The sequence below is a fragment of the Calonectris borealis genome, chromosome 3 (genome assembly GCF_964195595.1).
Source record: "Calonectris borealis chromosome 3, bCalBor7.hap1.2, whole genome shotgun sequence".
In the NCBI taxonomy this organism is placed as follows: Eukaryota; Metazoa; Chordata; class Aves; order Procellariiformes; family Procellariidae; genus Calonectris; species Calonectris borealis.
Window position 1 is genome coordinate 42,177,379 of NC_134314.1, and position 27,965 is coordinate 42,205,343.

The 27,965-nt window shown below is 41.2% G+C and overlaps 1 protein-coding gene across 7 annotated transcripts in view; it reads right to left on the reverse strand.

The window, feature by feature from the left end:
• MDN1 (midasin AAA ATPase 1) overlaps positions 1-27,965 on the reverse strand; it is a 107,271-nt gene that overhangs the window by 28,835 nt on the left and 50,471 nt on the right. For all 7 annotated transcript variants that reach the window (XM_075145470.1, XM_075145471.1, XM_075145469.1 and 4 more), the window contains 25 exons: positions 26,762-26,970; positions 26,476-26,621; positions 25,384-25,586; positions 24,104-24,324; positions 21,819-21,932; positions 20,879-21,011; positions 20,105-20,214; positions 16,297-16,430; positions 15,414-15,574; positions 14,918-15,038; positions 13,598-13,808; positions 13,224-13,455; positions 11,938-12,064; positions 10,868-11,038; positions 10,507-10,721; positions 10,040-10,421; positions 9,731-9,840; positions 7,898-8,594; positions 6,729-6,890; positions 5,626-5,899; positions 4,337-4,572; positions 3,584-3,679; positions 3,252-3,346; positions 1,545-1,669; positions 258-404 (listed from right to left, as the gene is read on the reverse strand). In XM_075145470.1, coding sequence (XP_075001571.1) covers positions 258-404; positions 1,545-1,669; positions 3,252-3,346; positions 3,584-3,679; positions 4,337-4,572; positions 5,626-5,899; positions 6,729-6,890; positions 7,898-8,594; positions 9,731-9,840; positions 10,040-10,421; positions 10,507-10,721; positions 10,868-11,038; positions 11,938-12,064; positions 13,224-13,455; positions 13,598-13,808; positions 14,918-15,038; positions 15,414-15,574; positions 16,297-16,430; positions 20,105-20,214; positions 20,879-21,011; positions 21,819-21,932; positions 24,104-24,324; positions 25,384-25,586; positions 26,476-26,621; positions 26,762-26,970 — 4,832 coding nt within the window. The remainder of the gene's footprint in view (positions 1-257; positions 405-1,544; positions 1,670-3,251; positions 3,347-3,583; positions 3,680-4,336; positions 4,573-5,625; positions 5,900-6,728; positions 6,891-7,897; positions 8,595-9,730; positions 9,841-10,039; positions 10,422-10,506; positions 10,722-10,867; positions 11,039-11,937; positions 12,065-13,223; positions 13,456-13,597; positions 13,809-14,917; positions 15,039-15,413; positions 15,575-16,296; positions 16,431-20,104; positions 20,215-20,878; positions 21,012-21,818; positions 21,933-24,103; positions 24,325-25,383; positions 25,587-26,475; positions 26,622-26,761; positions 26,971-27,965) is intronic.

Below are 27,965 nucleotides of genomic sequence, written 5' to 3' on the forward strand. Positions count from 1 at the left end.
TTTTAAAACAGGATATTCTTCAGTATGCATCTTCAGAAATGCATCCTGTTTTTTTTTGTAATCATGAACAAATACCAAAAGCAACACCAAAAGATGGGGTAAACTGACCAACAGTAATTTTCATGAAAACGGGGAAAACAGCAGCATAGGCTTGTGTTGTATTTATGAGCTTAGTGATCTGTTTGGAAAGTCTTGAATGCCTGACGGTCAGGCATTGTTGTAAAGAAGACTCAACACATGTATTGCTAACAGCTTACCCTTTTCTGCTACTTGAGGCATCAGCAAGACATGGCAGTGGAAAACCAGTAGTGCTTGAAGTCGTGCATGAAACTCTCCCAGCGTGGATCCTTCAATGAAAGCTTGTAGTGTGCTGACCAGCGTTTTCAGATCCATTTGCTCAGTTTCTGAACATTGCACCAGAAATTTAGAAGCAGAGGGGGAGAAAACAAACAAACAAAAAAACCTCTACCTGAAAATTGTTGTCTGCTCTTTGTAAACTTCCAACTAAATATCTCTATTAGGAAAGGGGCTTGGCGGGGAAAGAATTCTAATTTAATAATAAGTGAAACCAGCAAAAACACACTAGAAGAAAGGAGAGTGGACAAGAGAGGCAGCAGTAAGATAGTGACTGAGGAGGCCAGCTACGTGTCCAATTTCAGAGTGCATCAAGTATTTAAAGAATGCTTGCTGTTCTCTATGAATGAATGGCTTTTTCAGTTATGATGAGCCATACTACAAACTAGTCACTGCCAGTTCCTTAAGTCCTCAAATCATGAAGACAGAAATAGTTCTTAGAAGAATCTGGTAGAGAATACAGTGTCTTTAGAGCACTTCCAATGGAAGAAGACAAGCTGTCCACTTGGAGATGTAAAAAAAACCCAAGGATCTGAAGCTCATCAAGTAAGTGCATTAATTAGACATGAGATTGGAAGAACCCTACCTCATGCCAGTGGGTGCTACTTTCATCTTTACGATTTCATTAAATTTTGGGGAGGCAAGGGACCGAGAGCTATATTCTTTCCCCTACTTTACGTAACGTGAACACCCGCAGACAGATTTGCTAAGAAGAGTATGTACCAAAACACAGTTACTGTAAGAATTCTTTAGGCTTTATACAGAATGTTAAAAGCAGTTCAGCTGGGATATGAATTATGCTTTGTGCAGTTAAAAAAATGAGGTGCCTCAGATGGAGATCTGCAGATGGAGGCCTCCTACCCTCCAAATCTGTTTGAAATGTTTATACATGCATGACATACAATTACCACAGTTCTACTTTCGTTTAGATGCTTTTTACAGACATCTTTTTTCTTTACACCACCTACAATGTTGGCCCTATGAGAGACACAGGTGATTCCAGAAATAAATACCAAGTGAAATTCACTCTATATGGAAGACCCTATACAGTCTTGGAATTTATTGTAGGGCAAAGGGGACAAGAACTACACCTGAAAGTGCATTGTCAAATTCTGGCATTTAGGACCTTATTACGCATCCTTAGTAATTGCTGGAACTGCATCACACATTCATATAAGGACAGCACTTACCTTCTGTGTTTGCCTCTGTCTGCTCTTGAACATACTTCTCAATCATCTGATAGATTGAGAACCAGTGCTTTGTGGATTTCTCTACATGCTGCTTCATAATATTGTCCAAACTTACTGACCAGCAACTGGAAACAATAAGGAAGGGGAGAGAAGAAAAAAATAAAGCAAAAATATTGTGGGTACTTTGGGCTCCAAAACAACACAGACTTTATTCTCTGCTTCTACTGCTCGAGGGTAGGAAGGCTCTGCAGAGGGACCTGGACAGGCTGGATCGATGGGCTAAGGCCAACTGTATGAGGTTCAACAAGGCCAAGTGCCGGGTCCTGCACTTCGGCCACAACAACCCAAGGCAACGCTACAGGCTTGGGGAAGAGTGGCTGGAAAGCTGCCTGGAGGAAAAGGACCTGGGGGTGCTGATTGACAGCCAGCTGAACAGGAGCCGGCAGTGTGCTCAGGTGGCCAAGGTGGCCAACGGCATCCTGGCCTGTATCAGAAATAGTGTGGCCAGCAGGAGCAGGGAGGTGATCGTGCCCCTGTACTCAGCACTGGTGAGGCCGCACCTCGAATGCTGTGTTCAGTTTTGGGCCCCTCACTACAAGAAGGACATGGAGGTGCTGGAGCGTGTCCAGAGGAGGGCAACAAAGCTGGTGAAGGGCCTGGAGCACAAGCCTTATGAGGAGCGGCTGAGGGAACTGGGGTTGTTTAGCCTGGAGAAGAGGAGGCTGAGGGGAGACCTCATCGCGCTCTACAGCTACCTGAAAGGAGGTTGTAGCGAGGTGGGTGTTGGTCTCTTCTGCCAAGTAACTAGCGATAGGACGAGAGGAAATGGCCTCAAGTTGCACCAAGGGAGGTTTAGATTGAACATTAGGAGAAATTTCTTTACTGAAAGAGTGATCAGGCCTTGGAACAGGCTGCCCAGGGAAGTGGTGGAGTCACCATCCCTGGAGGTATTTAAAAGACGTGTAGATGAGGCCCTTAGGGACATGGTGTAGTGGGCATGGTGTGTTGGGTTGACGGTTGGACACGATGATCTTAAGAGGTCTTTTCCAACCTGTATGATTCTATGATTCTACTGAACTATAGGAAAATTTTACAGGATGGAATAATCTGCACGTATGCTTAATATACACAATCAGCTCTTGAGGATCACTGCTTTGCCACTATTATTAAATATGAGAGAAGAAATGCAGGAACTAGGGACAGTAAAACAAAACCAGTCAGAGCTAGGTTCAAAAGTTTCTTTTCACAAAACTTGAGGTAGACTTGTGGAATTCCTGATCATGGCATACTGTGGATATAAAAATTTTACATGGTCTTAACAGGAGACTGGACAATAATTTTAAGGAAAATTTAATGGGGGTTGTTAAACAGACAAAACACTGCAGGCTCAGTAAACCCTAGGAAGAAAACAGGAGAACACTGGGGAAATATTAGGATGAAGTACTGCAGTTATCTGTCCTGCTTGTACTCCTTCTGAGGCATATACATAGCATCACCATGGGCTGGACATGCTCATTCTGAGCCAGTACGGCTGCTGCTTTGGGGTTTTTTTCCCCTCACATTGTTACTAGGACAGACAGACACACACACACACACACACAGGGGCACGCTCCATGATTAAGGCAATTCTGCATTGGAATGTGTCTCCATACAGAGACAGAAGCTTACAGTATCTAAGAAAAAACAGTAAGGAAGGACAGTTCTTACTTCAGCTCCAATCTACGCCACTGAATAATCAGTTGTGTCACCAAATCAAGATGCTTTCGCAAGGACAAAGCTCGACTAGCATTTTCCTCCCAGTCCTGGGGGGGAAAAAAAAAAAAATTCCCCTTTATACAAAGCCAGAAATTAGTCTTTGCATGGCAAGACTCATGCTGTACTCTGGATTACGTTGCTACTCCTTAAACTTACAGCATGGAGCAAGTTCATCTCCCCAAATCCTGGCAAGCAGACAGCTTTCAGGTTTTTTTATCGTGGTACCAATACAAATAAGGAAACGTAGAAGAGGAAAGAAGAGTTTTCTTTAGCTCTTTTCTTACCTGTGCTTTTGCAAGAAGAATTTCCAAGCCATTCAGGAACTTTGAAAGAGGACAAGAGAGGGGAAAACTCCGGATTCTGTCCATCACAACTAACAGCTGCAGAATAAAAACAAGCATTCAACCTATAGTAACTGATCTTCAACAGAAGCAGACATGAAGTTAAGCTAATTTGTATTAGCATAACCCTCCTCTGCAAGAGATAAGAACATTTTTTTTTTTTAAATTTTAACTGCTTCCTTGTTTTAGCATAAGCTCACTAGTAGGTCAGTGAAGGCCAGTGCACTCGGGGAAAGGAGCACAAATGACCTGATGCAAAGAGTTCCAATAGATTCTGAGTTTCTGCGTTACTCTAAGAAATATAACCTGAGGGCCACACAGGCCCCGTAAGTGGGACCAAAAATATCCATTTTAAAGCACTATGAAAGAAAGCGTTTTGGGAAAAAACAGGAGCCTGAACAGCAAAAGAATCTTTGCGGTATGGCAGGTTGAAGATTGCTTAAAGCCGTAAGATCAGAGTAGGCAGTGAATACCACTTAACATTTCATAACTAAAATAGAACAGCGAATAATACCTAGTATTTCTCAAGAAGAAACAGACTTTAAAAGACTTTAAAACATCTGCATAGGTAATACAGACAACATCTAGGCAAGTGTATGTGTGCACATGTCTATGCATATCTATACATATGTTTACACACAAATGCAATTCTAAAATGCTCCAGTTTTCCCCAAACATTTGTTGGCATGTCTTTACCTGCACAAGTACTGGATGCTCCGGCCAGTCCTGCAGTAACCCATTTACTTCTTTAGCAAAATTATCAAGTACAGGTTGGCACTGTCGGACTTGCTGAATATTAGGATGTTGGTAAAAGTCATATGGGCCATCTTGCTGCAGCACAAGATCTGAAGATAATTCTTCAAAAAAGGTATTGTGAAGAAGAGTGCTAACTAGAAGTTGGCTTCCAAAAAGACTATCATTCATTTCAGCACCTAGGAAGCAAAAAAAGGAAGACATCACACATGCTATTAATTCTTTTTTCAGTTGAATAGAAAAAGGTTTTTTTTTCTGCATCCCAAGCCTTAGCATGTTATGTATTACAAGGATGTAAGAATATGGCACACATAAGCAATGAGATGGGAGTATGGAAGAAGAGAGACATACTTATAGTTTGCATCCTCTATTTTATCAAATTTTCGTATAAAAGTAAAATCATCATCCTAAAGGTGGGCTGTGATCCTGTCAGAAGACCACAGTTCCTCTGTGCATAAATTCACATTAAGGAGATATTTACTACAAAATTACTAACAAGGCTCTGTGAAAAAATAATCCGACATACAAAAAAATCATATATATTACACCTCAGGTATGAACACAAAAGTAAGTTACTGTAGAAACAGCAGCTCTGTTGCATTATCTGCTGCTTCTTAACTGCACACATATACACTTATTAGATCAGAACTGAAGCATAGATCTGCTTTGAGAGGTGATGACCCTGAGGTCTCACACATTGTTACAATGATTTACACGTCAAGTGTGCCAAAATTCAGGGTAAAAAAAAAAAAAAAAAACCACAAACCAAACCTCCCCCCCAAAAAAAACCCCAGCAAAAAGAAACCAAACGAAACCAAAAGACACCACTTTTTTTTTTTTTTTAAATTACAGAAGCTCCATTTGAACCAATTCTTTTATGAACTTAATTGCAAATTTTAATTCTGGGAAATTTCTGCAAGTGCATTGTCTTCCACAGATGCAAGTGATCCAAATTTCACTTAGTAGAGTAGATTCAGTTTATTCTTAAACTGTGTTGGTTTTATATAGTAACAAATGGGATTAAAAAAAAAAAAATCCATAAAAAAATTAAAATCAAAGCATTCCACCAAGACAAGTCTGAACATGGGGGAAATTCTTTAGGGAAAAAAAAAAATTTATATTCGTGCATTTTCCCCACAATAGGTCTGTTTCTTGACCTGCAATATGATTAATTTGAAACAAATCATAATAAAGCTAAACCTGCACATCTGAAATATTGCTAGCAATCTTACCAATTAAAGGATAGAACTGTGACACCAGGCATGCACCAGTCTGATAGCAGGAAATAAATGTACTGAAATAATGTTTGGCTTGATGAGAAGGCAGACACTGTTGATACCACAGGGATCGAGCAAAGTTTAAGCACAACTGTTGATGAACCATCATTACTGTTTGCATAGAGCTCTTGGACAAAAAGGCTCTATCAACTTCCAGCTGGTCTTCCAATGGATCTTCAGTTTCCATTTTTTCTTCTAGGCTTGCCTGAGCTGTGATATCTTCAAAGTCCTGCAAATTACATGATAATCAAAAGTCAATTATAATTTCTTCCTTTAACGCCTCCCCTCCCCACCACCCTTTTGCACATTTTGGCATTGTGACAATGTGCTAATGACTTGGAGCTGGCACTGTATAGATACACTGTCTACCTCACAGCTCAGATGTCAGCCTGAAACAGAACACAGGTGAATAGAACAATTAAGGGGCATAACCACAGCAGGCAAGAGTGCAGTACAGTGAGTCCTGAGCTGCTGCCAACTACACCTCTTTCAGAAAAAGCAGCAACAGCCTTATGTGCTGATAAACCACCTCAACGCTGCTTGGTCGCTTGAAGATCTGAACTATTACAACCCAACAACACACTGACGCACATAATTGTCTCATGGATTTCTATACTGCACAACATTGCTCAGTGAAGACACACCTCAAAAATCATTCAGTAATGCAGTTAAATTTGAAAAAATCTCACAGCTTTATTCATCAAGGAGGTTAGCCCTCTTCAGAGGTAATTAAACCTCAGCAGACCTTACTTGCTAAATGAATCAAACTCCAGAAATTTACGATAAATAACTAATGATATTGTCATTCAGTAACTTGGGATTATTCAAGCTGAACCGCAGTACAGTTCAAGTCCAGAAGTTAATTCCAAAAACCTTCTACAAGCAGAAGGGAAAATAAACGAAAAGCACAGGACTTAATACCTTTCTATCAAAATCTACCGCACGTTTTTCTTTTGACTGAAGGAGAAACTGCTTCATTCCTCGTCTCATTTTACTTATAGCATGCCTTTTCAGGAGCTACTTCAGACGTGATTTTTGTGTTTCATTACAGTTGCTACCTTTTCATGAAGGGGAAATCTCCTCTTAAATTCTTCTTCTTCCTCCTCTTCCTCACTCCGTCCTTTCCCATGACTTTTACTTCTGTATCTGTACAGACTGCGTTCCATTGCCTCTCGCTCTTGGGCACGGCGTTCCTGTTCATCCCATTCATTTATAATTGCCTATGGGAACACAAAGCAGCATGCTTTTACACAAGTTAATGTTCAAAATCACCTCATATTTCATCAAAGGGGCAGCATCTGTCTTGTTTGGCTCTCTCCTCCTCTACAGTCTACAACAGTATAAATCAAAGCCATCTAACTTGAAGGAAGATTTGTAAATTGCCCTCTCAACAAACCAATGAGGAAAAAGCACAGAAAACAGTATGCAACGGAGTGCTTGGCCAAGTTCTAGCCTCTTTTCTTAACCATTTTATAAAGAAACTCTCTACAAAGTTGGGGTTTGGTTTTTTTGTGTGCTTGTGTGGTTTGGGGTTTTGTTGGTTTTTTTTTAATAAATTAAATCTTTGGTAACCATTACAGGCTATGATTTTATGTCTTGATAAATCCCAACAATTAATCCAATATTTTAGATTATGTTAAAATTATCTTTTATCAATTCAATGGGGGGAAAAAAGTTTTAAGAACATTATACTGACAATTATCAAGGTAGAATCACAGAATATCTTGGGTTGGGAGGGACCTCCAAACATCATCTAGTCCAACCTCCCTGCCACAGGCAGGGACACCTTCCACTAGATGAGGTTCCTCAAAGTCCCGTCCAACCTGACCTTCAACATTTCCAGGGTTGAAGCATCCACAACTTCTCTGGGCAACCTGTTCCAGCGTCTCACCACCATCATCCAAAAAATCCAATCTAAATCTACCCTCTTTCAGTTTAAAACCATTGTGCCTACTACAAGCCCACTACAAGCCTTGGTAAAAAGTCTCTTTCCATCCTTAGAAGCTGCCTTTATATACTGAAAACCTACAATAAGGTCTCCACGGACTCTTCTCTTCCCCAGGCTGAACAACCCCAATTCTATCAGCCTTTCTTCACAAGAGGGGTGTTCCAGCCCTCTGATAATTTTGTGGCTCTTCTCTCTGGCTTTAACAGATCCATGTCTGTCTTATACTGGGGACAAGGTAGTTCAGTACAAGAAACCTGGCCACTGGCATTCAGACGTTACCTGACACAGATGTCTAAAAAGCTGCAAAGATTTCTGGTCCATCTCTCCTCTGGATAGTACATGGCATCGAAGATGCAACAAAGCATTCACTAGGAGCTGTTCCAGAGTTGGGCAAGGCTGCTCTACTCCCTCAGATTCTCCTTCAGAGTGCTTCAGAGAAAACTTTTTAAGTCCATGAAGGACCTCAACTGAATTCACCGAGCATAAAATTTCTGCACGAGCGAAGTAAGTGGGGAAGGCATGGCCAATAGAAGGAAATGTCAACAACGAAGTAAGGAGGTTAGTCAGATCAGCTGGACGCACAAAACTTTTAAGCACTGTATAAACTTCAGAAGCCACTAATCGCATGCCATGTTGCAACTGTAAGACGGCAGCTTGCAGTGGAATGATGGCATCAGGGAATACAGCATACTCCTCTGCCAGGTGTTTCCTAAACTGATGGTGTGATTGTTGCCAAGATGCTTCTTCATTTAACAGGTTTTGTATTGCCTGGAGTGATTTAGGTCTTTCCCCACGAAGGAACTGCAGAAGGCGGGCTAAAAGATCTTGGACTGAAGAAACACGTGCTATGCTGTTGATGTACTGGTGAGCCTCCTGGTATAAGCAATCATAGGGTGGAGCTGGAGGCCTGAAAGCTTTTTTTCTGGAAAGATTGTTGATTTGCTCCTTCAACCTTTGCATTCTTTCATGCAACAGTCTGTTAAGAAATAACATTGACCAGTTTAAACATATAAGCATATTTCATATAAAAATGTTTATATATATCTAACATAACAGTTAGATATATAAAAACATTCATCAGAAATATTCTGCTAGTTTGTGTGAAACAGCAAATAAGGAAAAAACAAGAAGCGACACCTGTATAGCATGCATATGTACTTCTCTTCCCCCCCACCCCCACTTCAACAAAATTCAATTCCTTTTTTGCTTGCTACCTGACAGCTCTGTGAGCATTAAGGAAAAAGTAGTATTACTGGAAGCAATTTGTAAAACTCAGCCATTCAGTCTTGCTTTCATTGACTATCATTCTCTAAGCAATAGCATAGCACTATCAGATTCTCTACATGTATAATGATGAAATCAAAAGCTTCCATTAATAGTGGAAAATCATGAATAATACCCAGTTTTTATCTCCACATACAAGGATCACCTGGAAACCTGCACAAAGGAGAAATCTCTGTTCACATAAAATTTCCTCAAGTTCCTCAGATAAAAAACCCAAAACATCCCAACAACAAAACAATGGCTACAAATTCTGAATGTCAACAGTGTACTCTATGTGGTAAGATATTTAATTCATCCACAGCACCCTAGGCGAAGGCTATTGCGAAAATATGTATCTGGAGATTTCTACCCAGTATAAATCAGTCCAAGAACTCTGCAAAATAGCACTGGCATCTATCGAGGCCTTGAAAAGTGACAGTGCTAGATATACATTTTATCTCGTTTCAATTTGTTGACAACATTGTCACATTTTAATGAAACTACCATAATTTAGATGTATGGCTTTATTTTCACTTCTGGGCATAACTTCAATTTTATCAAGATATGAAGGGCACTGCTTTAATTGTTGTATTTACAGCAGTACAAAGTGTGTACGGACAATTCCTTAGTCACTGCAAGTAAACAGAACAGCTTCTGATTTTTTCTTTACCACCTCAACATGCAAATTGATACTTTCAAATTCCACAACCCTTATTTCTACAGAAAAACACAAAAATTGTAAGGCTCTGGAGAAAGCTTTGGAGGCCGAGCATTCAAAGATGAAATTTCCAATCTTAAAGATAAGAGTTAAGTATCTAAAAGAGAAGACTTAAGTGCCTGAGACGTTACCTGAGATGGGGATGAATATAGTTGCTGACTGCTTCATCTTCAATACTTTTTCCTGTATGCAGTTGGGATGAGAAATCATTTGTTCTCCATTCACACTCCAGCTGGTATAACTAAAAAGGAAAGAATAAACCATTCTCTGAGGTTCTGGGTTCTTGGGTAACCAAGTAGGTACATCATCTTCTTGGATATTAAAAGAAGTTCTAACTGTATAGTTTGAAAATCATGACCGAAGATTTGCCCAAGAACACCCAAGTCAAACTGCTTTGCATTGATTTTATACATTACAGAGGTAAAAGGCTCCACACTCACCTCTTCTTTTGCGTACTTGAGCTTGTATTCTCTTTTAACAGCTGGATCAAACCTGGTCTGCGGAAGCCACACCTGGATCTGCACCAGACCAATATTCACCCAGAGGCTTCCTCGCCAAGCTGTCTCTGGCAACTCCTTAAGCCCTTCCCCAAAGAACTGCTGCAAGCAAGTGAGCAGGAGAAACAGGATTTCTTTAGGAAGTAACTCCTGATCAGTGATGCTTCTAAGTATCTTGAGAAGGTACTCATATGCAACCGGATTCTTGAGGTAGAGCTTCTCACAGCAGTCCAAAAATTCTTCTTGAAGATCCATTGGAACGAGATCTACCAGGGCAGAGAGTTGTCTGCCTAGCATTATTCCTTGTAGTCTAGCATCTGTGTATCTGGAGGCAAAGGAATGAAAAAAGTTTACACATGGTAAGCAAACTTCTGTAACATATATATTATGGGGAAGAGAGGTCTTAATACCTAAAATCTGCTATTGAAGAGACAGCCAGATTGGTCCACAGTGCTGTGTTGACTTCATGAAGCTGCTGTGCTCTCTCCATCCATTCTCCCAGTGTCACATGGGATGATGACAGAACAGGAAGCCCACTCACATCCCACTGGCTTGTCTTGCTGCTGCTAGTTAGAATTTCAAAGAAGCACTTTGAGAAAACGGCTCGGGTCAAAATACCTGGGCCCTAAATTAAGAGATTAAGAGTTAGATTGTTCAGATGCAACTTGCACTGACTATGCTAGAACTTACAGTATTGCTTTAGAAAGCTATTGAATTATTTAATAAAAGAGTATTCAGCCTAGTTGTTTGATTAGGTCAGAAGAGACAAACCTTCATAGAACAGTTCATATGGGATTTAGGAAAGTTCTTTTCCTCTGTTGCAGGTAGTGGCCTCCAAGTCAACCAGTAGTCTGGGTCCGTGGTGAAAGTACTGCTCCAAAAGGATGCTAATGCAGCATTAACTAGTTGTGATGACAGAACAGATATTTCTTCAGGGGATATCTAAGGAGAGAGAAAAACTTAGAGCTGAGAATAATTTACAGAGAGCAAGAGAATCAAGCACACACAGACCGAAGGGGGGGGGGAGGGGTGGGAAGTATAACACTGTTTTTCAGTAGGGATAGTACAAGATATTCCTCAAGATCCTTTTCAAATTCACACAGTATTTGCTTGCATCCCTTCTCAACAAAAAGAGTACACTTTATGAGGTCTGCACTGCCTCCTTCTGTCTGTGGACTACGCAGTGTGTTTACAGAGCAAGCTGTCAGAATACAACCTCTAGTCTGCGACTATGCAAACTTTTGTTAGGATACATGAGGTTGCATAAACATGAAACAGATAAAGCTATCCAATATTCCGCTCTGAAGCATTTAAAGTGAACTTGCTGGTTTACTGAGCTTTGTGGGAACTCAACCACCACTGTATCATAGCTAAATATTAACCAATCAGAATTTCTCTGACATATTAAATGCTCTACAGAAAATGCACCAAATAACTGTCTCAGTCTATTTGATTTGCAACACAGACCTAAAAAAAAAAAAAATTAGAGGCACAAGAACAGAAGCAAGTATTTTTCAGCATAAAATTACTTTGAATACATAGATACAAAAATTTCCGGTTTTCCATTAGGTCACAGATGGATGAATGGAACAACAGTACCAAACTAGATCATATAGAACTGTGTTATCTAAGACTTGGTTGTGCTTTATTTATGTTTTAATGTTGTGTTTTAATCACGCTTTTTGCAGGCTCCCAGTTAATAACCTTTCTTATTAAAAGAAGGAACAATTGTCCGGCACAGGTAGAAAAACTGCATATCAAAAGTCTTATAGAGATATACCTATTTTGAAGAGTCTGTTGAAAACTTCTGCAAGACTAATTAAACTAAAACTTGTTCTTACTTCATTAAGGTGTAACAAGTGCCACAGTCCAGATAGCTGGTGAGAAGCAGCTGGTGTCAACTTCAGGGAAAAAGCTATAAGCTGAACTATATCTGAACATATTCTTAGTTCTTGACTGCAGTTCTCCCTGTAGCAGGTAAAGGAAACACAACCTAAGAAATGCTTAAGCACGGCACACGAAATAAATCATTTGGATAGTAAAACAAATTGAGAATGGCAGGCGAAGTCACAATAACGAAGACTCCCTGAAAGGTTGAAATTACAGCATTTTAAACATTGGAGAAGAACAAGCACTCAAATAATACTCGAAACACTTGCATCCTTCAAAGCTGGCAAAATCTAAATACAACAAAAGGGGAAAGAAGTAGAATCTTCCTTAGCTATAAGCTACATGTTCAGCTAAACATACAAAACGGTTGGAGACAAACTGTCTTCCAGCTTTATAGTTCTTGTGAAAATCAGGACTTTACTGAATTCAAGAGTGAATCAGTGATTCTAGGAGTCTCACTGCACATAAAATTACTTTCACCGAAATCCATAAATGAAGTGCCCTCTTCTAAGGAATGGTAAAACAATCAAAAAATAAATGCAGTTGGCCCCTTAAAACAACACTAACACTTCTTAAATTAATAATGTTAATTTAAACTACAAGTATATGTGTGTAGTTTACACAAAAGGAAGCAAGCATGTTAGTGTACTTTCTCCATCACCAGGTCTAACTCAGTCTTTCTGCAGTAGCCCCCAGCAACATGGCAATAAACATCTTCATGTTAATTCCTAATATGAAGGACTCTTCTATTTCATTAAAAGGCAAATACTATGTATTTCCAAAAGGAAAATACTATGTACCATTTACTACATAAATAGTTTTCCTCCACCTATAATCCATTCTAACATTAATAAAGCACTTTTTGGAGTCTAATGTGTTTACTCCAAGGGGCTTGGACATCAGCATTCTTATATTTGCATCAATTAAGTAAGTTAGAAAAGAACAAAACTACTTCCTCAATATAACACTAAACTACTCCCTTTGCTGATACTTTTTTATAGCTGCCCAAGTGCAATTCTGCATGCAGACAAGGACTGCATATACATAAATATATATAAGCTTATGTATGCAGATACATATATATGCGTATACACACAGCCATATACACACACACACACACACACACACACACAGAGATTTACATACAAACGTAAAGTACCGAAGTTACAGCTTTTAACTAGGGATTCTGAATCTCATGAAAGGAATATAAGATTTCTTTCTCCAACCTTCTTCTTACCTTCTTGCACAAGCCTTGGCCACATAATCTGCTGTCAGTTTGTACTGCCAGAGCATGCCTATGTATTCCATTGCAGGCCACAGCTGAACCCGACTGCAGAGCTGGTTTAACAAGGCAGGCTCTAACTGGTTGGAGAGGGTATCTTCGGTAAACCTTTCTTCTGAATGACTGTATGTAACTCCTTCTGCTCTCAGTTGTGAATGTAGAGCTTTCAAAAAAATCTTTAGTTGACCTGTTTGACAGAGCGTAAGAGGCACATAAATGCAGGTACTCTATTTCTTTCCAGTAAACATTTCACATCCTTTTCATTTGTATACAAAAAGAATGGAGATGTCAGAAATCATCCTGTTAGGCTCTTCAAAAGTGTCACCTACCCAGACTAACATCTTCTAAATGATTGGCTCTAATTATCAGGCCATCAGCTTGCAGCAATGCTTTCTTCATCTTCCATCCAGTGGCAGCAATTTTCAGACAGCACATTTTTTCCTGCCATCTACTTTCTCCAAAGGTGAATCTTAGCTCCAAGATGTTAAGTGGTTTGCTGAGAATTTTTAACTGAGAAAAACATTCCATGCCCACTTTATCCTGGAAACACGAAAAGGACATTTGAACAAGTGGCAATTTGTTCCAGCAGTGCTAACAAAACAAACAAGATCTGTGACTGCAGTAAGAACTAAGATTTCAAATTCACATGCACATGACTGAAGTACAAGTATATATAAATCAACCTGCAATAACTTAACAACAATTCTTTTGTACTCAATACAGCAGGAAGACAGACATCTAAGTAGCTGGCCACAATTTCTCCTTGTCAAGATTTTTTTCTCCTTCATGAAGAAACTACATAGATTATGCAGACAAACAATCTCTCAACATGGCAACTTACCTAAACTAAGGGCAATAAATACACAAATTAGTGAAAAACACCAGAAGCTACTGTCACTTAAAAGAAACTGAGATTTTACACCTGCAATTTCAATACGTTTGCCTGGAAAAATCTCCCAAAATTCTGAGTAACCACCGAATGTTCTTTAAAGTCCCACAAAGTAACAATGCGCATTTTTGAACAGCTGAGTATATTTGAGATATAAAGCCATAAAAACCTAGGTCTAATTACTAATCACCAACATGAGCAACCTATATGTCTACTTGTGCCCTGCTGTTAAAAATGGACTTACATTCTTTAGAAAATTTTACTGTAAGACTTTTTTATTGAATGATACCAATTGGTGAAATAACTTAAAAAAAAAAACACAAACAAAAACTGTCAGAGTTACGAGGCCTTGTCTTGGTAAGTCATAAGGCAGCCCCATCCTATGCTGTATAAAAGGAAGTACGTGGTCTATTCCATATACACATATGTTCACTAAATAAGTGGCACACTGACATTCACAGGTCCCCAGAAGAGAGCAAGTAGTAATATTTTTATGTTTGTGCACCACTCTATATTAAATAACCGCTATCTATACAAAGTATAATTAATAGTAGAAATGCTATCTGGATAACTGATATAATTCACAAAAAAGATGTACATTAACATATGCTGAAATTGTCTTTTTAATCAATCTAACAAGTCCAAAAGGAATGTATATTTGCTGGCCTGGAAAGCAAGTGCTGCAAATCTTTATCATTATTTTAAAGCATATTTGGACATTGCTGGAAATACAAATCTTTTGCAAACAGAGTACCAATACCTTAAAAGGAAGAGGTCTTCCTAGAGACTTCTGTAATATCTTCATACTGGCAGAAACACCAGCAGGATTGGCCAAGCAGCTCTGAATGTGCTGTGAAACAGATTGAATTTCCTTGGAAACCCTTGGAGATTTTTAAAAAAAAAAAAAAAAAAAAAAAAAAAAAAAAAAAGCCCACACAGTTAACTCAGAATTTGAGAAAAAAGGCAAAAGAACGCATGAGAAAGTAAAGTCCCTTCTCTTAACCTTCCACTAAAGGGGCAACCTAACTTTAAAGTACAGAAAACAGGTAAAAATTCTAGATGATCATTTGGGCAAGAAGCAGCCCAATGCTAAGAAACCTGAATTTTAAAAATGAACAGCTATTTAATACATTGCACTTGCATCGCTAATGGAACACAACTTGGAGGCTAACAGCAAACAATGTTAAATAGCTATAATATTAACAAAAGGGTAATTATACAATCATTTAACAGAAACACAAATCAAAGCCACTCACTTGTGCTGATCTGATCCGATAAGCATCTGAGGAATCCTGTCAATTAGATGCTTCATAACCCAGTGCCAGTGCAGAGACAGAAGTGACAACCCCGGTGAATCCACTGTCAGAGTGTCAGAGACTGCCCAGAACCGGTCACGCCACAGCAAGCAGTATAAAATCTAACAACAAGCCAAAAAGGTTACAGTTTTCCCATTGCTGAGCCCTGCATGTTACAGAATACTTTTTACTTCAAGCAAGAGAAAATGCAAAAACATTGTCAGCTCCATTAATTTCAGAATCAAGCAATGCTTTAATACTTAGTGGCACACAACTAGCACTCAACTGTATGTTCTCTAAAAATACTGCAGGGGTCTGCTAGCAGGTGGTACTACACAAGTCAAAACCAAGCAATCCCTGCACCAAGTCTACAATGTCATTGTCAGATTTCAGCAAAATGACCTTCATGGTCTGAAAAGGGAGAGGGAGAAGGGAACCACCTTGTGACCTGCATGTCAGCTGTCCAGATTCAGGTATCTTTATTTGAGATGGATGTGGATACTCCCTTTGGATGTGGATACTCCCTTTATCATTAGTGGAGAGAAACAGGCACTTCTATGGCACAATTAATATCTAGGTCCCAGGTATGAACATTTAGATAGGATAATTCCCACCCTGACTATCTGCAGGCTGAAAACCTACATTCCACACAGAAGAAATGAGAAGACAGAGCACAAATACAGCCACTGAAACAAACATGATCATTTGCCTGGTGCCAGCCATATTCTGAATACCAATAGAAACACTGCAGTTTATTTCACAGTCCCTGAAACTAAAAATAATGTTCTGCACACTGTCTGATTTCACATAACTCCCATAAATGTGCTATGAAAAGTCTACTCACATCATGCATGTCATCATCACTTAAGGCCACCTGAGTAGACTTCACCCAGTGAAATGCAAATGCATCCCAAAGTTCAAAGAAAGCAGCAAGGTTGACCACAATTGCATGAGGAAGGCAGTTGTAACTTCCTGGATCTGAGGTTTGGGGAAGAGGGAAAGAAAGGGAGAGACTGAATATTCCAGCTACATCACATGACAAGTAAGGGTCGATTTCTGATCACTAGATCCTCTCTGTGGTTGGGGAAAAAAAACCTGAAAAGATCTAAGAATCAAAGTAACAAAAAGCATTCCTTCACTATTTGCCCAATTCTCTATTACCTCTACACATTTAATATTAATTAAAAAAAAATCAACAAAACAAAACAGAATGAAGGAAACATTGGTCAATTGCTTCTATGCAACATACTAACTTCATCACTAAATTTTTTGCCTTTTTTTTTTTAGGAGTAAACATCCTAATTATGTAAAACAATAGAAAGAGGATTAGAACAAAAGCATGTCTGAAGAGCTTGACTATTGTCAAGCGTGTGAGTTGGCCGGGCTCATCGAGAGGGCTTTAAACTAGATTCGAAGGGGGACGGGGATAAAACCAGGCTCTCTAGAGAAGAGCCTAGGGTCCGCACGCCATTGTCGGGGGAGAAATCGGCAGCCCAGCTCAAGTGCATCTATACCAATGCACGCAGCATGGGCGGCAAACAGGAGGAGCTGGAAGCCATTGTGCAGCGGGGTAGCTATGACTTAGTCGCCATCACGGAAACGTGGTGGGATGAGTCGCACGATTGGAGTGCTGCAATGGGCGGCTATAAGCTTTTCAGAAGGAACAGGCGAGGAAGGAGAGGCGGTGGAGTAGCCCTGTATGTTAGGGAATGCTTCGACTGTCTAGAGCTCAATGATAGTGATGACGAGGTCGAGTGCTTGTGGGTAAGGATGAGGGGGAAGGCCAACAAGGCAGATATCCTGCTGGGGGTCTGTTATAGACCACCTGGCCAGGAAGAGGAGGCAGACGAAATATTCTACCAGAGGCTGGCAGAAGTCTCCCAGTCGCTAGCCCTTGTTCTCGTGGGGGACTTCAACTTTCCGGATGTCTGCTGGAAATACCACACGGCAGAGAGGAAACAGTCGAGGAGGTTCCTGGAGTGTGTGGAGGATAACTTCCTGACGCAGCTGGTAAGCGAGCCCACCAGGGGAGATGCCTCGCTTGACCTGCTGTTCACGAACAGAGAAGGGCTGGTGGGAGATGTGGTGGTCGGAGGCCGGCTTGGGCTTAGCGACCATGAAATGGTAGAATTTTCGATACTTGGTGAAGTAAAGAGGGGGGCCAGCAAAACCGCTACCATGGACTTCCGGCGGGCGGACTTTGGCCTGCTCAGGACACTGGTCGAGAGGGTCCCTTGGGAGACGGTCCTGAAGGGCAAAGGGGTCCAGGAAGGCTGGACGTTCTTCAAGAAGGAAGTCTTAAAGGCGCAGGAGCGGGCTGTCCCCATGTGCCGCAAGAAGAACGGGCGGGGAAGGCGACCGGCCTGGCTGAACGGGGAGCTCTGGCTGGGACTCAGGGAAAAAAGGAGAGTTTATCACTTGTGGAGGAAGGGTCAGGCAACTCAGGAAGAGTACAGGGATCGCGTTAGGTCGTGCAGAGAGGAAATTAGAAAGGCAAAAGCCCGGCTAGAACTCAACCTGGCCACTGTCGTGAGAGACAACAAAAAATGCTTTTATAAGTATGTTAATGACAAAAGGAGAGCCAAGGAGAATCTCCATCCTCTATTGGATGCGGGGGGGAACGTTGCCACCAAGGACGAGGAAAAGGCTGAGGTACTCAACGCCTTCTTTGCCTCAGTCTTTAGTAGTCAGAATGGTTATCCTCAGGGTACTCAGCCCCCTGAGCTGGAAGACAGGGACGACGAGCAGGATAAACCCCCCATAATTCAAGAGGATGAAGTTCATGACCTGCTATGCCACCTGGACGTTCACAAGTCTATGGGGCCGGATGGGATCCACCCGAGGGTTCTGAGGGAGCTGGCGGAGGAGCTTGCCGAGCCGCTCTCCATCATTTACCAGCAGTCCTGGTTAACTGGGGAAGTCCCGGACGACTGGAGGCTCGCCAATGTGACTCCCATCTACAAGAAGGGCCGGAAGGAGGATCCGGGGAACTACAGGCCGGTCAGCCTGACCTCGGTGCCGGGGAAGATCATGGAGCGGTTGGTTTTGAGGGTGCTCACGAGCCATGTCCGGGACAACCAGGGGATCAGTCCCAGCCAGCACGGGTTCATGGAAGGCAGGTCCTGCTTGACCAACCTGATCTCCTTCTATGACCAGGTGACCCGCCTAGTGGATGAGGGAAAGGCAGTGGATGTGGTCTACTTGGACTTCAGTAAGGCCTTTGACACTGTCTCCCACAGCATTCTCCTAGAGAAGCTGGCGGCTCACGGCCTAGACAGGTACACTCTTCGCTGGGTAAAAAACTGGCTGGACGGCCGAGCCCAGAGAGTTGTGGTGAACGGAGTTAAATCCAGTTGGCGGCCGGTCACGAGCGGTGTTCCCCAGGGCTCCGTTTTGGGGCCGGTCCTGTTCAATATCTTCATCAATGATCTGGACGAGGGGATCGAGTGCTCCCTCAGTAAGTTTGCAGACGACACCAAGTTGGGCGGGAGTGTTGATCTGCTGGAGGGTAGGAAGGCTCTGCAGAGGGACCTGGACAGGCTGGATCGATGGGCCGAGGCCAACTGTATGAGATTCAACAAGGCCAAGTGCCGGGTCCTGCACTTCGGCCACAACAACCCCAGGCAACGCTACAGGCTTGGGGAAGAGTGGCTGGAAAGCTGCCCAGAGGAAAAGGACCTGGGGGTACTGGTTGACAGCCGGCTGAACATGAGCCGGCAGTGTGCTCAGGTGGCCAAGAAGGCCAACGGCATCCTGGCCTGTATCAGAAATAGTGTGGCCAGCAGGAGTAGGGAGGTGATCGTGCCCCTGTACTCGGCACTGGTGAGGCCGCACCTCGAATACTGTGTTCAGTTTTGGGCCCCTCACTACAAGAAGGACATGGAGGTGCTGGAGCGCGTCCAGAGGAGGGCAACGAAGCTGGTGAAGGGCCTGGAGCACAAGTCTTATGAGGAGCGGCTGAGGGAACTGGGGTTGTTTAGCCTGGAGAAGAGGAGGCTGAGGGGAGACCTCATCGCACTCTACAACTACCTGAAAGGAGGGTGTAGCGAGGTGGGTGTTGGTCTCTTCTCCCAAGTAACTAGCGATAGGACAAGAGGAAATGGCCTCAAGTTGCGCCAAGGGAGGTTTAGATTGAACATTAGGAAAAATTTCTTTACTGAAAGAGTGGTCAGGCCTTGGAACAGGCTGCCCAGGGAAGTGGTGGAGTCACCATCCCTGGAGGTATTTAAAAGACGTGTAGATGAGGCCCTTAGGGACATGGTGTAGTGGGCATGGTGGTGTTGGGTTGACGGTTGGACACGATGATCTTAGAGGTCTTTTCCAACCTGTATGATTCTATGATTCTATTCTATGATTCTTACTAGCCAAAGACAAAACGCAATTCCCATTTCTCTCCATCATCTTCCTAAAGTTTAGATAATTAAGAGAGAAATGACATGCACTCATGATCTAGAAGAAGCTGGACATAAATTAGTTTATGCTACAGCATTTAAGAATAATGTGTTACATATCATATTAGTCCTCATCTGACTGCTTCACATTCACACAATCTTCCTTCACACCACGTTTAAAGTACGCATTTCATAACAGTGCAAATTCACCATATTTCAAATTGACCATAGAACCAAAAGGAACAGTGAAAATCAACCCACCTTTGCGGAAATCTAGAGACATTCTTAAGACACTATTTCTTGGCTTCTTGCTGGTAATCAAATTCTTCTCAGTGTAGCTTCTTTTTTCTCGTTCAAGAAATAATACTGCCCTGAATTAAAAGTAAAGTTGTTAGAAATTCAGTATCATTTTAAAGCCTCTACCTTATAAGAACAGTGAACTACAAAAAGTGACATTTGATATTTCACTGTATTATGAAACAAGAATCAAGTGCAGCATAACTAATTGCTTGAATATGGTTTCTGCAGAAGCAAGCTTCACAAAAAGCAGGTTGCTGACTTCAGCAATCACCAGGAAGGAAAAAGTAGTGAACTACTAAGCAGTTGCAACACCATCACTTGTAGGATATGTGAGTAGCCGCTTCTTTACACTGTAACTGCAAAACCTGTGTACTTTTTGCTCTTATTAGGAAAAGCAGGCCAAATCCAAAAGCAGGGCAACTATTTTTTATGTCAGAGATTTCACACTGTTGCTTCTGCCCCTTCTACGCTTTATCCCACTGTTCTGGTTTGTCCTTGAATTACTCCAGCCTATATGGAATGCTGGGAGCCCTGCTCCCTATATTAATGATTTGGTTTAGTCTGCGTCTTCAGAAAACAGAAACAAAGAATTTAAATACCAGACAGAGGTTTCCTACAGGTATTTTAGATTGCATCTATCAAAACCTAAAAACATACTTGGCAGATACAGCAAGTGTCTATACAGCACTGATTACAGTCATTGGGCAGTATTCACAAGCTTTTTTTGTAACCTACCGATTTGCTACAGACTTCAAAAGGATTAGAAGCTGATCTGTGTGTTCCATTTCTGTATCAAAGTTCATCGAATTTCTAATAATATCCAAAAACTGCATATTCCATCTTGGGTCCAGAGGCATCACATGTTCATCTGGGAAGGTAGACAAGATCAGACACAACAGCAGTGGAAACACCATTCAGTGAAAGACTTTCCTCAATCCCCCTGCCTATGCAAGAACATTAGAGAAAGAAAGAAGGAAGCCTAACAGGAAGGCAGAGTCTTAAGCTCCCTCACTGCAGATATCCAAACAGAAAAGCATTAAGTTGACCGCAGGTTCTGTAAAACAGAACTGTGAAAGTAGATTAACCAGTGGTCAGACTACCCAAAAAGACAGTCTGGAAACTCAAGTCCAACTCCCTTTTCCTTCACAGTCCAGGCAAGATACCTAGGACCATCCCTAAAGGGTCCAGTGTCGCTGTATGTAGCTTTCATGCGCCTAAAAAGCCTGGAAAGGAAACCACAGGCCTGAGCTCCCTGTAAAACACTGAGGGAAAATTACAGGCCTCAATATAGGTTTCAGATGGGCCAACACAATAAATGCTGAGAAAAAACAGGATGCCTAAACTATCCAGTCAGAAAGGCATTAGATATATGCATCACTCTTAAGAATATCGCTTAACTCTGAACTGTAGGAATACACCTGGGTCACAGATAAAGTCAGGATTCATAGTCATAGCACTCATATAAATTTGCATAGGATAAATGCATTTAATTGCCATATTTGGAGTTCTAGACAGCAAGAATGGCTTTGTTGTTATTCCTTTTGCAACAAATGCAATGTACAATTAGAATTTAGCCTTTGTTTTGTTATGCATATTTCTTAAGAAGGGTTGCAATGTGTTCAGAGAACAAATAAAGGAAGCACCAATGCCTTACATCAATTTTTTTCAGAAGTACCTGTCATAGTTGGCTGTAGCAACTTGATCATGTTACTGACTCCAGATGAGAGGGGACTGGCATAGAAACTACCAAGGGCTACAGCACCTGCTTCCAGCTGAATCCGCACTGGATCTGTAGGTGAAGAGGGGAGAACATAGGCATAAAAGAGCATTTAGTACAAATAAATAAAACTAACTTCAACTGAGCCAGCACAAGCAGCCTGAATCTCATCTGTGATGCACTCTGGACATGCTGGCTGCTCTTATTCTGTATTAGCTCCAAGAGTTCTTAAAAGCAGTCAGAATACCATGGCCAAAAACATAAATCCAGTAAAGAGTTCTAGTTAAACTGGTGATACTTCATGTATGCTGTTAAAAACACAGTTTGTGAAAATCCATGAGTTCATACCTTCAAATCTTCCTCTCAGTACATCTGGTTTTGATTTTTTTCCCCCAATTAAAAAAAAAAACACACCACATAAAAGCATACCTGTCATTAAAGTAACTTTCTAGATATTTTCTAGTTTATAGACACATCTGCCTGGAAAGACAGTAAGATCAAGGGGGAGCAATCCTAGTCACATAGGGACAATACAGTCTGAGATTTCACACCATACAAGGAAGCTAAGTGTGTGAATTACTTGGATTAATGCCTGTCTAAATTTTCCAAAAGTTTAATGTGATTAATGTAATTAAGCATCTCAACTGCTATCCTGAATATTCAGGCAACACAGCTTCAGGAAATCTCAGTTCTGCAGTTTCCTGGCTTTCTAACCATTTGCATTTTAACACCAAATAAACAGAAGATATTTTACTGTTTTTACTATCACTATAAAAAGAAAATAGTGAAGAGAAAGGCATATTTTCTTACATAGACCAAGAGGTATCCAAAAATATCTGTAATTCAGATGCAGTACAAGTTACATGCATACTTGAATAATAATAGGGAATGCTTAGCCCAAAGTCTCCTCTTGTCCCTGATATGCACAACCTGTTTCTATCTCTCCCTGGAGCCTCAATGCCCTTGATTTAGTGTGGTGTAGTGGGTTGAGCTTGGCTGGACATCAGGTGCCCACCAAAGCTGCTCTATCACTCCCTCTCCTCAGCTGGACAGGGGAGAGAAAATATAACAAAAGGCTCATGGGTCATGATAAGGACAGGGAGAGATCATTCAGCAATTACCATCACAGGCAAAACAGACTCAACCTGGGGAAAAAAAGTTAATTTATTACCAATCACATCAGAGTAGGATAATGAGAAAATAAAAACTAAATGTTAAAACACTCTCCCCCCACCCTCCCTTCTTCCTGGGCTTAACTTCACTCTTGATTTCTCTACCTCCTCCCCCAGCGGTGCAAAGGGACGGGGAATGGGGGTTGTGGTCAGTTCATCACACGTTGTCTCTGCCGCTCCTTCCTCCTCAAAGGGAAGACTCCTCACACTCTTCCCCTCCTCCAGCGTGGGGTCCCTCCCATGGGAAACAGTATTCCAAACTTCTCCAAAGTTGAGTCCTTCCCACAGGCTGCCGTTCTGCACTAACTGCTCCAGCTTGGGTCCCTTCCACGGGGTGCAGTCCTTCAGAAACAGACTGCTCCAGCGTGGGTCCCCCACGAGGTCATAAGTCCTGCCAGCAAACCTGCTCCAGCGTGGGCTCCTCTCTCCACAGGTTCACAGGTCCTGCCAGGAGCCTGATCCAGCGCAGGCTTCCCACAGGATGCCTCCTTTGGGCATCCACCTGCTCCGGCATGGGGTCTTCTGTGGGCTGCAGGTGGATATCTATGCTACTGCTAACCTCCATGGGCTACAGAGGGACAGCCTGCCTCACCATGGTCTTCACTACGGGCTGCAGGCGAATCTCTGCTCCAGCGCCTGGAGCATCTCCTCTCCCTCCTTCTTCACTGACCTTGGTGTCTGCAGAGATGTTCCTCTCACATATTCTCACTCCTCTCTCCAGCTGCAGTTGCTGTTGCACAGCAACTTTTTCCCCTTGTAAATATGTTATCCCAGAGGCGCTACCACCACCACTGATGGGCTCGGCCTTGGCCAGTGGCGGGTCCATCTTGGAGCCCGCTGGCATTGGCTCTATCGGACATGGGGGAAGCTTCTAGCAGCTTCTCACAGAAGCCACCCCTGTAGCCACCCCACTACCAAAACCTGGCCACGCAAACCCAATACATGCGAATAGTTGAGAACTTTCATATCAGATCATTTGAATGGTCTGAATGTTTTCTTGGAAGACTCACAATTTGTGAAAATATAATAAATCAACCCTTAGGCAAAAGAGAAAGTTAAATAATTACATACCAAGCACCGGTGGCAGATTTTTGGCTAAGCTGTTAAGCCATTTAACTCTCAATGTCCAATCTTGATTGGTTGCCTTTTCTATGAACAATTTCACTGAAGCCTGGAGAACTTCCATTTTATCCATCCAGTTTGTGTCTATCTCAACAGCATTGAATTTGAGACTCTCAGGATTAGTGGACTGCATAATTTTCTGAAGATCTTGGAGAGTCAGCGGTAGCGTCCTGAAACACAAAGTGAAGTCCAGCAATCAATGGCTTGAACTGCCAGTTCCAGAAAAGAATATATTTTGCAAGTCAAGCTACTCAGCATGCAACCATCTTCACGCAAGAAGGTAGCAATGCAATAATATCTCCTCTTTTCTTTATTTAGCTTTAAAGCCAGTTTCCAACTTCAAATCAGTTGGGTGTCTTTTAGGAACTCACTATTACCAAAAATTCATGCAGTGCCGAAAGTGAATAGGCACAGCATTTCACTGAGAAATTATAATTGATTTGTGCACCATAATGATAAAAAAAACACAAAGAAGTGTCATTGGTAAAAAAACCCACACGCTGCTAAGATTTTACAGTTTCAACATTATATTTTAGCACTAACTTTTACGGCTTGTTTCACTGGAAGCAAACCACAGTACCCGTCCACAGTAGGTCACTAAGTAAACCAGGCAGGAAAGAAGATTTTGCACCAGTGTTGTGAAAATAACGGTTACATTGCACAAGAAATCATTAGAAAGACTTCTTGCATATGGCCCCTCCACATGAGATTTCTTTCAGACAGCTCTCTTTGAAGGAGGAAATTTGTTTTTTCACCTGAAGCTACTGGACCTAAAATAACTGATTAATAATTGTTTACATGCAAGCAGGAAGTACAGAGGATCATTAGTATATTTAAAACCAATTACTCATTTTTTTAAAAGCTCAGAAGGAAACTGAAGGAAGAGATTTTTCGGGCTCTTATTACCTTGTAAACCCAGTGTTTGCATTCACATTTTCTGCTAAATGCCTACTCCTAACTTATATCAAAATGCGTCAAATGTACTTATTGAAGACTGAATAGGGTCAAGTATTTTGGACTGAAGAATAAAACAGTAAATAATTAAACTTGTATTTGCAGTGGTTGCATGGAAAGGTAACAGGAGCCTCAGTTACAGGCTGTGACTACCACAGTCTCTACCCAAACAATTTGTTCAAGACAAAGTTTTGCAGGGAACAAGGACATGCCACCAGTATTTCACATATCTTGTGTCTTACTCATTTATTAGACAAAAAGTATTTCTTGCCTACCTGCAGTTTTTAAGATTTAGTCTGTTCAGGCAATACATTAGGACCTGTGCATCACTCCGGACTGTCGAAAGAAGCGAGTCTTCAGCTGCAAACAGACCTGTAGGTAGGGAGTCTGGCCACAACCCCATTGCTAGCAGGGAGTCACCCCAAATTTCATGGGAAGACAGAGATGAAGCATGCTTCGTAACCAGTTCTAACACAAGCTACAACAAACAACCAAGAAGTAGCTTAGAATCATATTCAACCATGTATTCTAATGCAATAGCTCAGGGAACTCTTTAATTACATGTATTTATTATGAAATCATTATAAACCAAATGTTCTACAAACACTACATAACCTACATGATAAAAGTACCAAAACATTCCAATCATAAGTGAAATAACATATTGTACAGTTTAAAATAGGAAGTGAATATTGCTATCTCCAGATGACAGTGTGCACAGTGTTTCAGGCTATAAATTAATCAGTATTAATATCCCAAAGTCTCAGCTGAAGCTGTTAAAAAAACCAAGTAAGCCTCAGAGTCCAACTGGGATATTCTCTGGCTCCCTTATGCTGCAAAAGAGTGAGCCACTATCTACAAAATGTCCGACAAACCATATTTATCCCCTGGGGAATATCTCAATAAGCATATCCCAGATTGACAGTCTTTATGCAACTCTCACTCGTCTGACCTCTGTCTCCAGTAGCATGCCACCAGGCTGAGAAAATATGTCATGAAAGGACAGATAACAGCTGAAATTCACTGTACTTCACCATTCAATACCAAAAAACCAACTTCTGGAGCTTCAACTGATCTGTTAGAGTAAGTTACATGCAGAACTGTATTGCTTACACTGGAGCCAAAAAAGGCTCAGAATCTAAAGATACAGAAAATGTCCCAATGCCAATTAATCCCTCCTCTTCATCACTTGATAGATGCCTGGGAGGGTGTTCAAAATGGTTTGGTTCATCTCTCCAAGAGCATCATCTTCATCAACCCCTTGCTCAGGCACTTAGGAAACAGGATCTCAAATACTAGCCTCATGAAATGGTATTTTTCACATATTTAGATGATGTAAGAAAAGCTTTCAAACACCGGACTTTTACCTTTTGATTAATCTGCAGTTGTTGTGAGTGGCCATAAACTTCCCAACAGGCTCTGTAAAAAGACTTTGCTAATCCAAGGCCTCTCTGTATCTGCTGCACAATTGAAGCAGCAGCCTGAAGCAAAGGTGACAAAGATGGCACAGAACCTGAAAGATACACAGAATTATGCTTTTACTTGTATCAGGACATAACACAATAAAATAACCAAGCTTTACTATTAAAGAGTTAATCCAAATATATGTAGTAAACCCAAGTTGTTAACAAATAGCGAACAGACTTTTCTTACCTGCTATTGCCGCCTTGGTTTCTGAATGCACAGCCATAAGTGCATCACAGACGCTATCTCCCACTAAACCCAAACCATGCAGGAGTAACTTCAAATCCAGATTGTCCAATACATTTCCATCGTTCTCCCCAGGAATGTAAATTTCAATCCCACGATTCCGCATGGCTCTGGATATTTCCCCATGAACAGGATCCATGGAAAGGAAAAGCCTGTTGGATATTAGAATAGAATAGTTCAGTTGGAAGACACCTACAACAATCATCTAGTCCAACTGCCTTACATTCTTAAGATGTAACTTAGGGCTTTCAACTAGCACTCTGGAACCACCAAATCTGCTCTTCCATAAAGTAAATTCATCTTCATAAAAATGGGGACACTGATATCTAGAAAGCTAGAGACATCTACTGAATTTATTTGAGATCTCCATATGAATAATTATACTTTGAAATTAGCCACAGATATATTGCATGATTTTTAACTCAGTTATATCTGAGCTATGTCTATTTTATCATATGCTTACTTACAAAAAAAAAGTTAAACTATACCTCTGAGCTATAAAGAACACTTTTAAAAGTCTTAGCAATGGCTTCAGATAAATTTGCTCTTTAAAAACTGAAACATCCAACACCCAAGTAGTTAGTACTATTAGTAGACATCTCTTAAAAGCAAGGAGGGAAAAAAGCTTCTGAGATACAATTCAGCAAAACCAGATTTCTCAAAAGTCAAAGACCTTCTTCCCAATTCAGAGGAACCAGAGCATATCAGTCCCAATATTCTTTTAATGAATTTATAAAAGGTAGGAATTATACAGAATACTCTGTATGTTCTCCTCCCATCTCCCCCAGAGACTACTTCAGGTCTGAGACAATACAGACTGTTTGGTGCGGTTTTATTCTGGGTTGGGGTTTTTTTGGTGGGGTTTTTTTTGTTTGTTTGGGGTTTTTTTGGGTTTTGGGGTTTTTGGGTTTTTTTTGTTGTTGTTGGGGTTTTTGTTTGTTTTTTGTTTTGTGGTTTTGTTTTTTTTTTAAAGTTCTGTCATTGCAGGAAACTCAAATTTATGGATGGGATGGAGAAAGCTGGGAAGAAAATCATATCCATATACCACCTTTCATTACCAACGTATCTGAATACTTCACCATCTTCAACACATGTATCCTCAACTCCATTACAGTCAGACAGGGAAGTGCTGAAATCCTAAACTAGA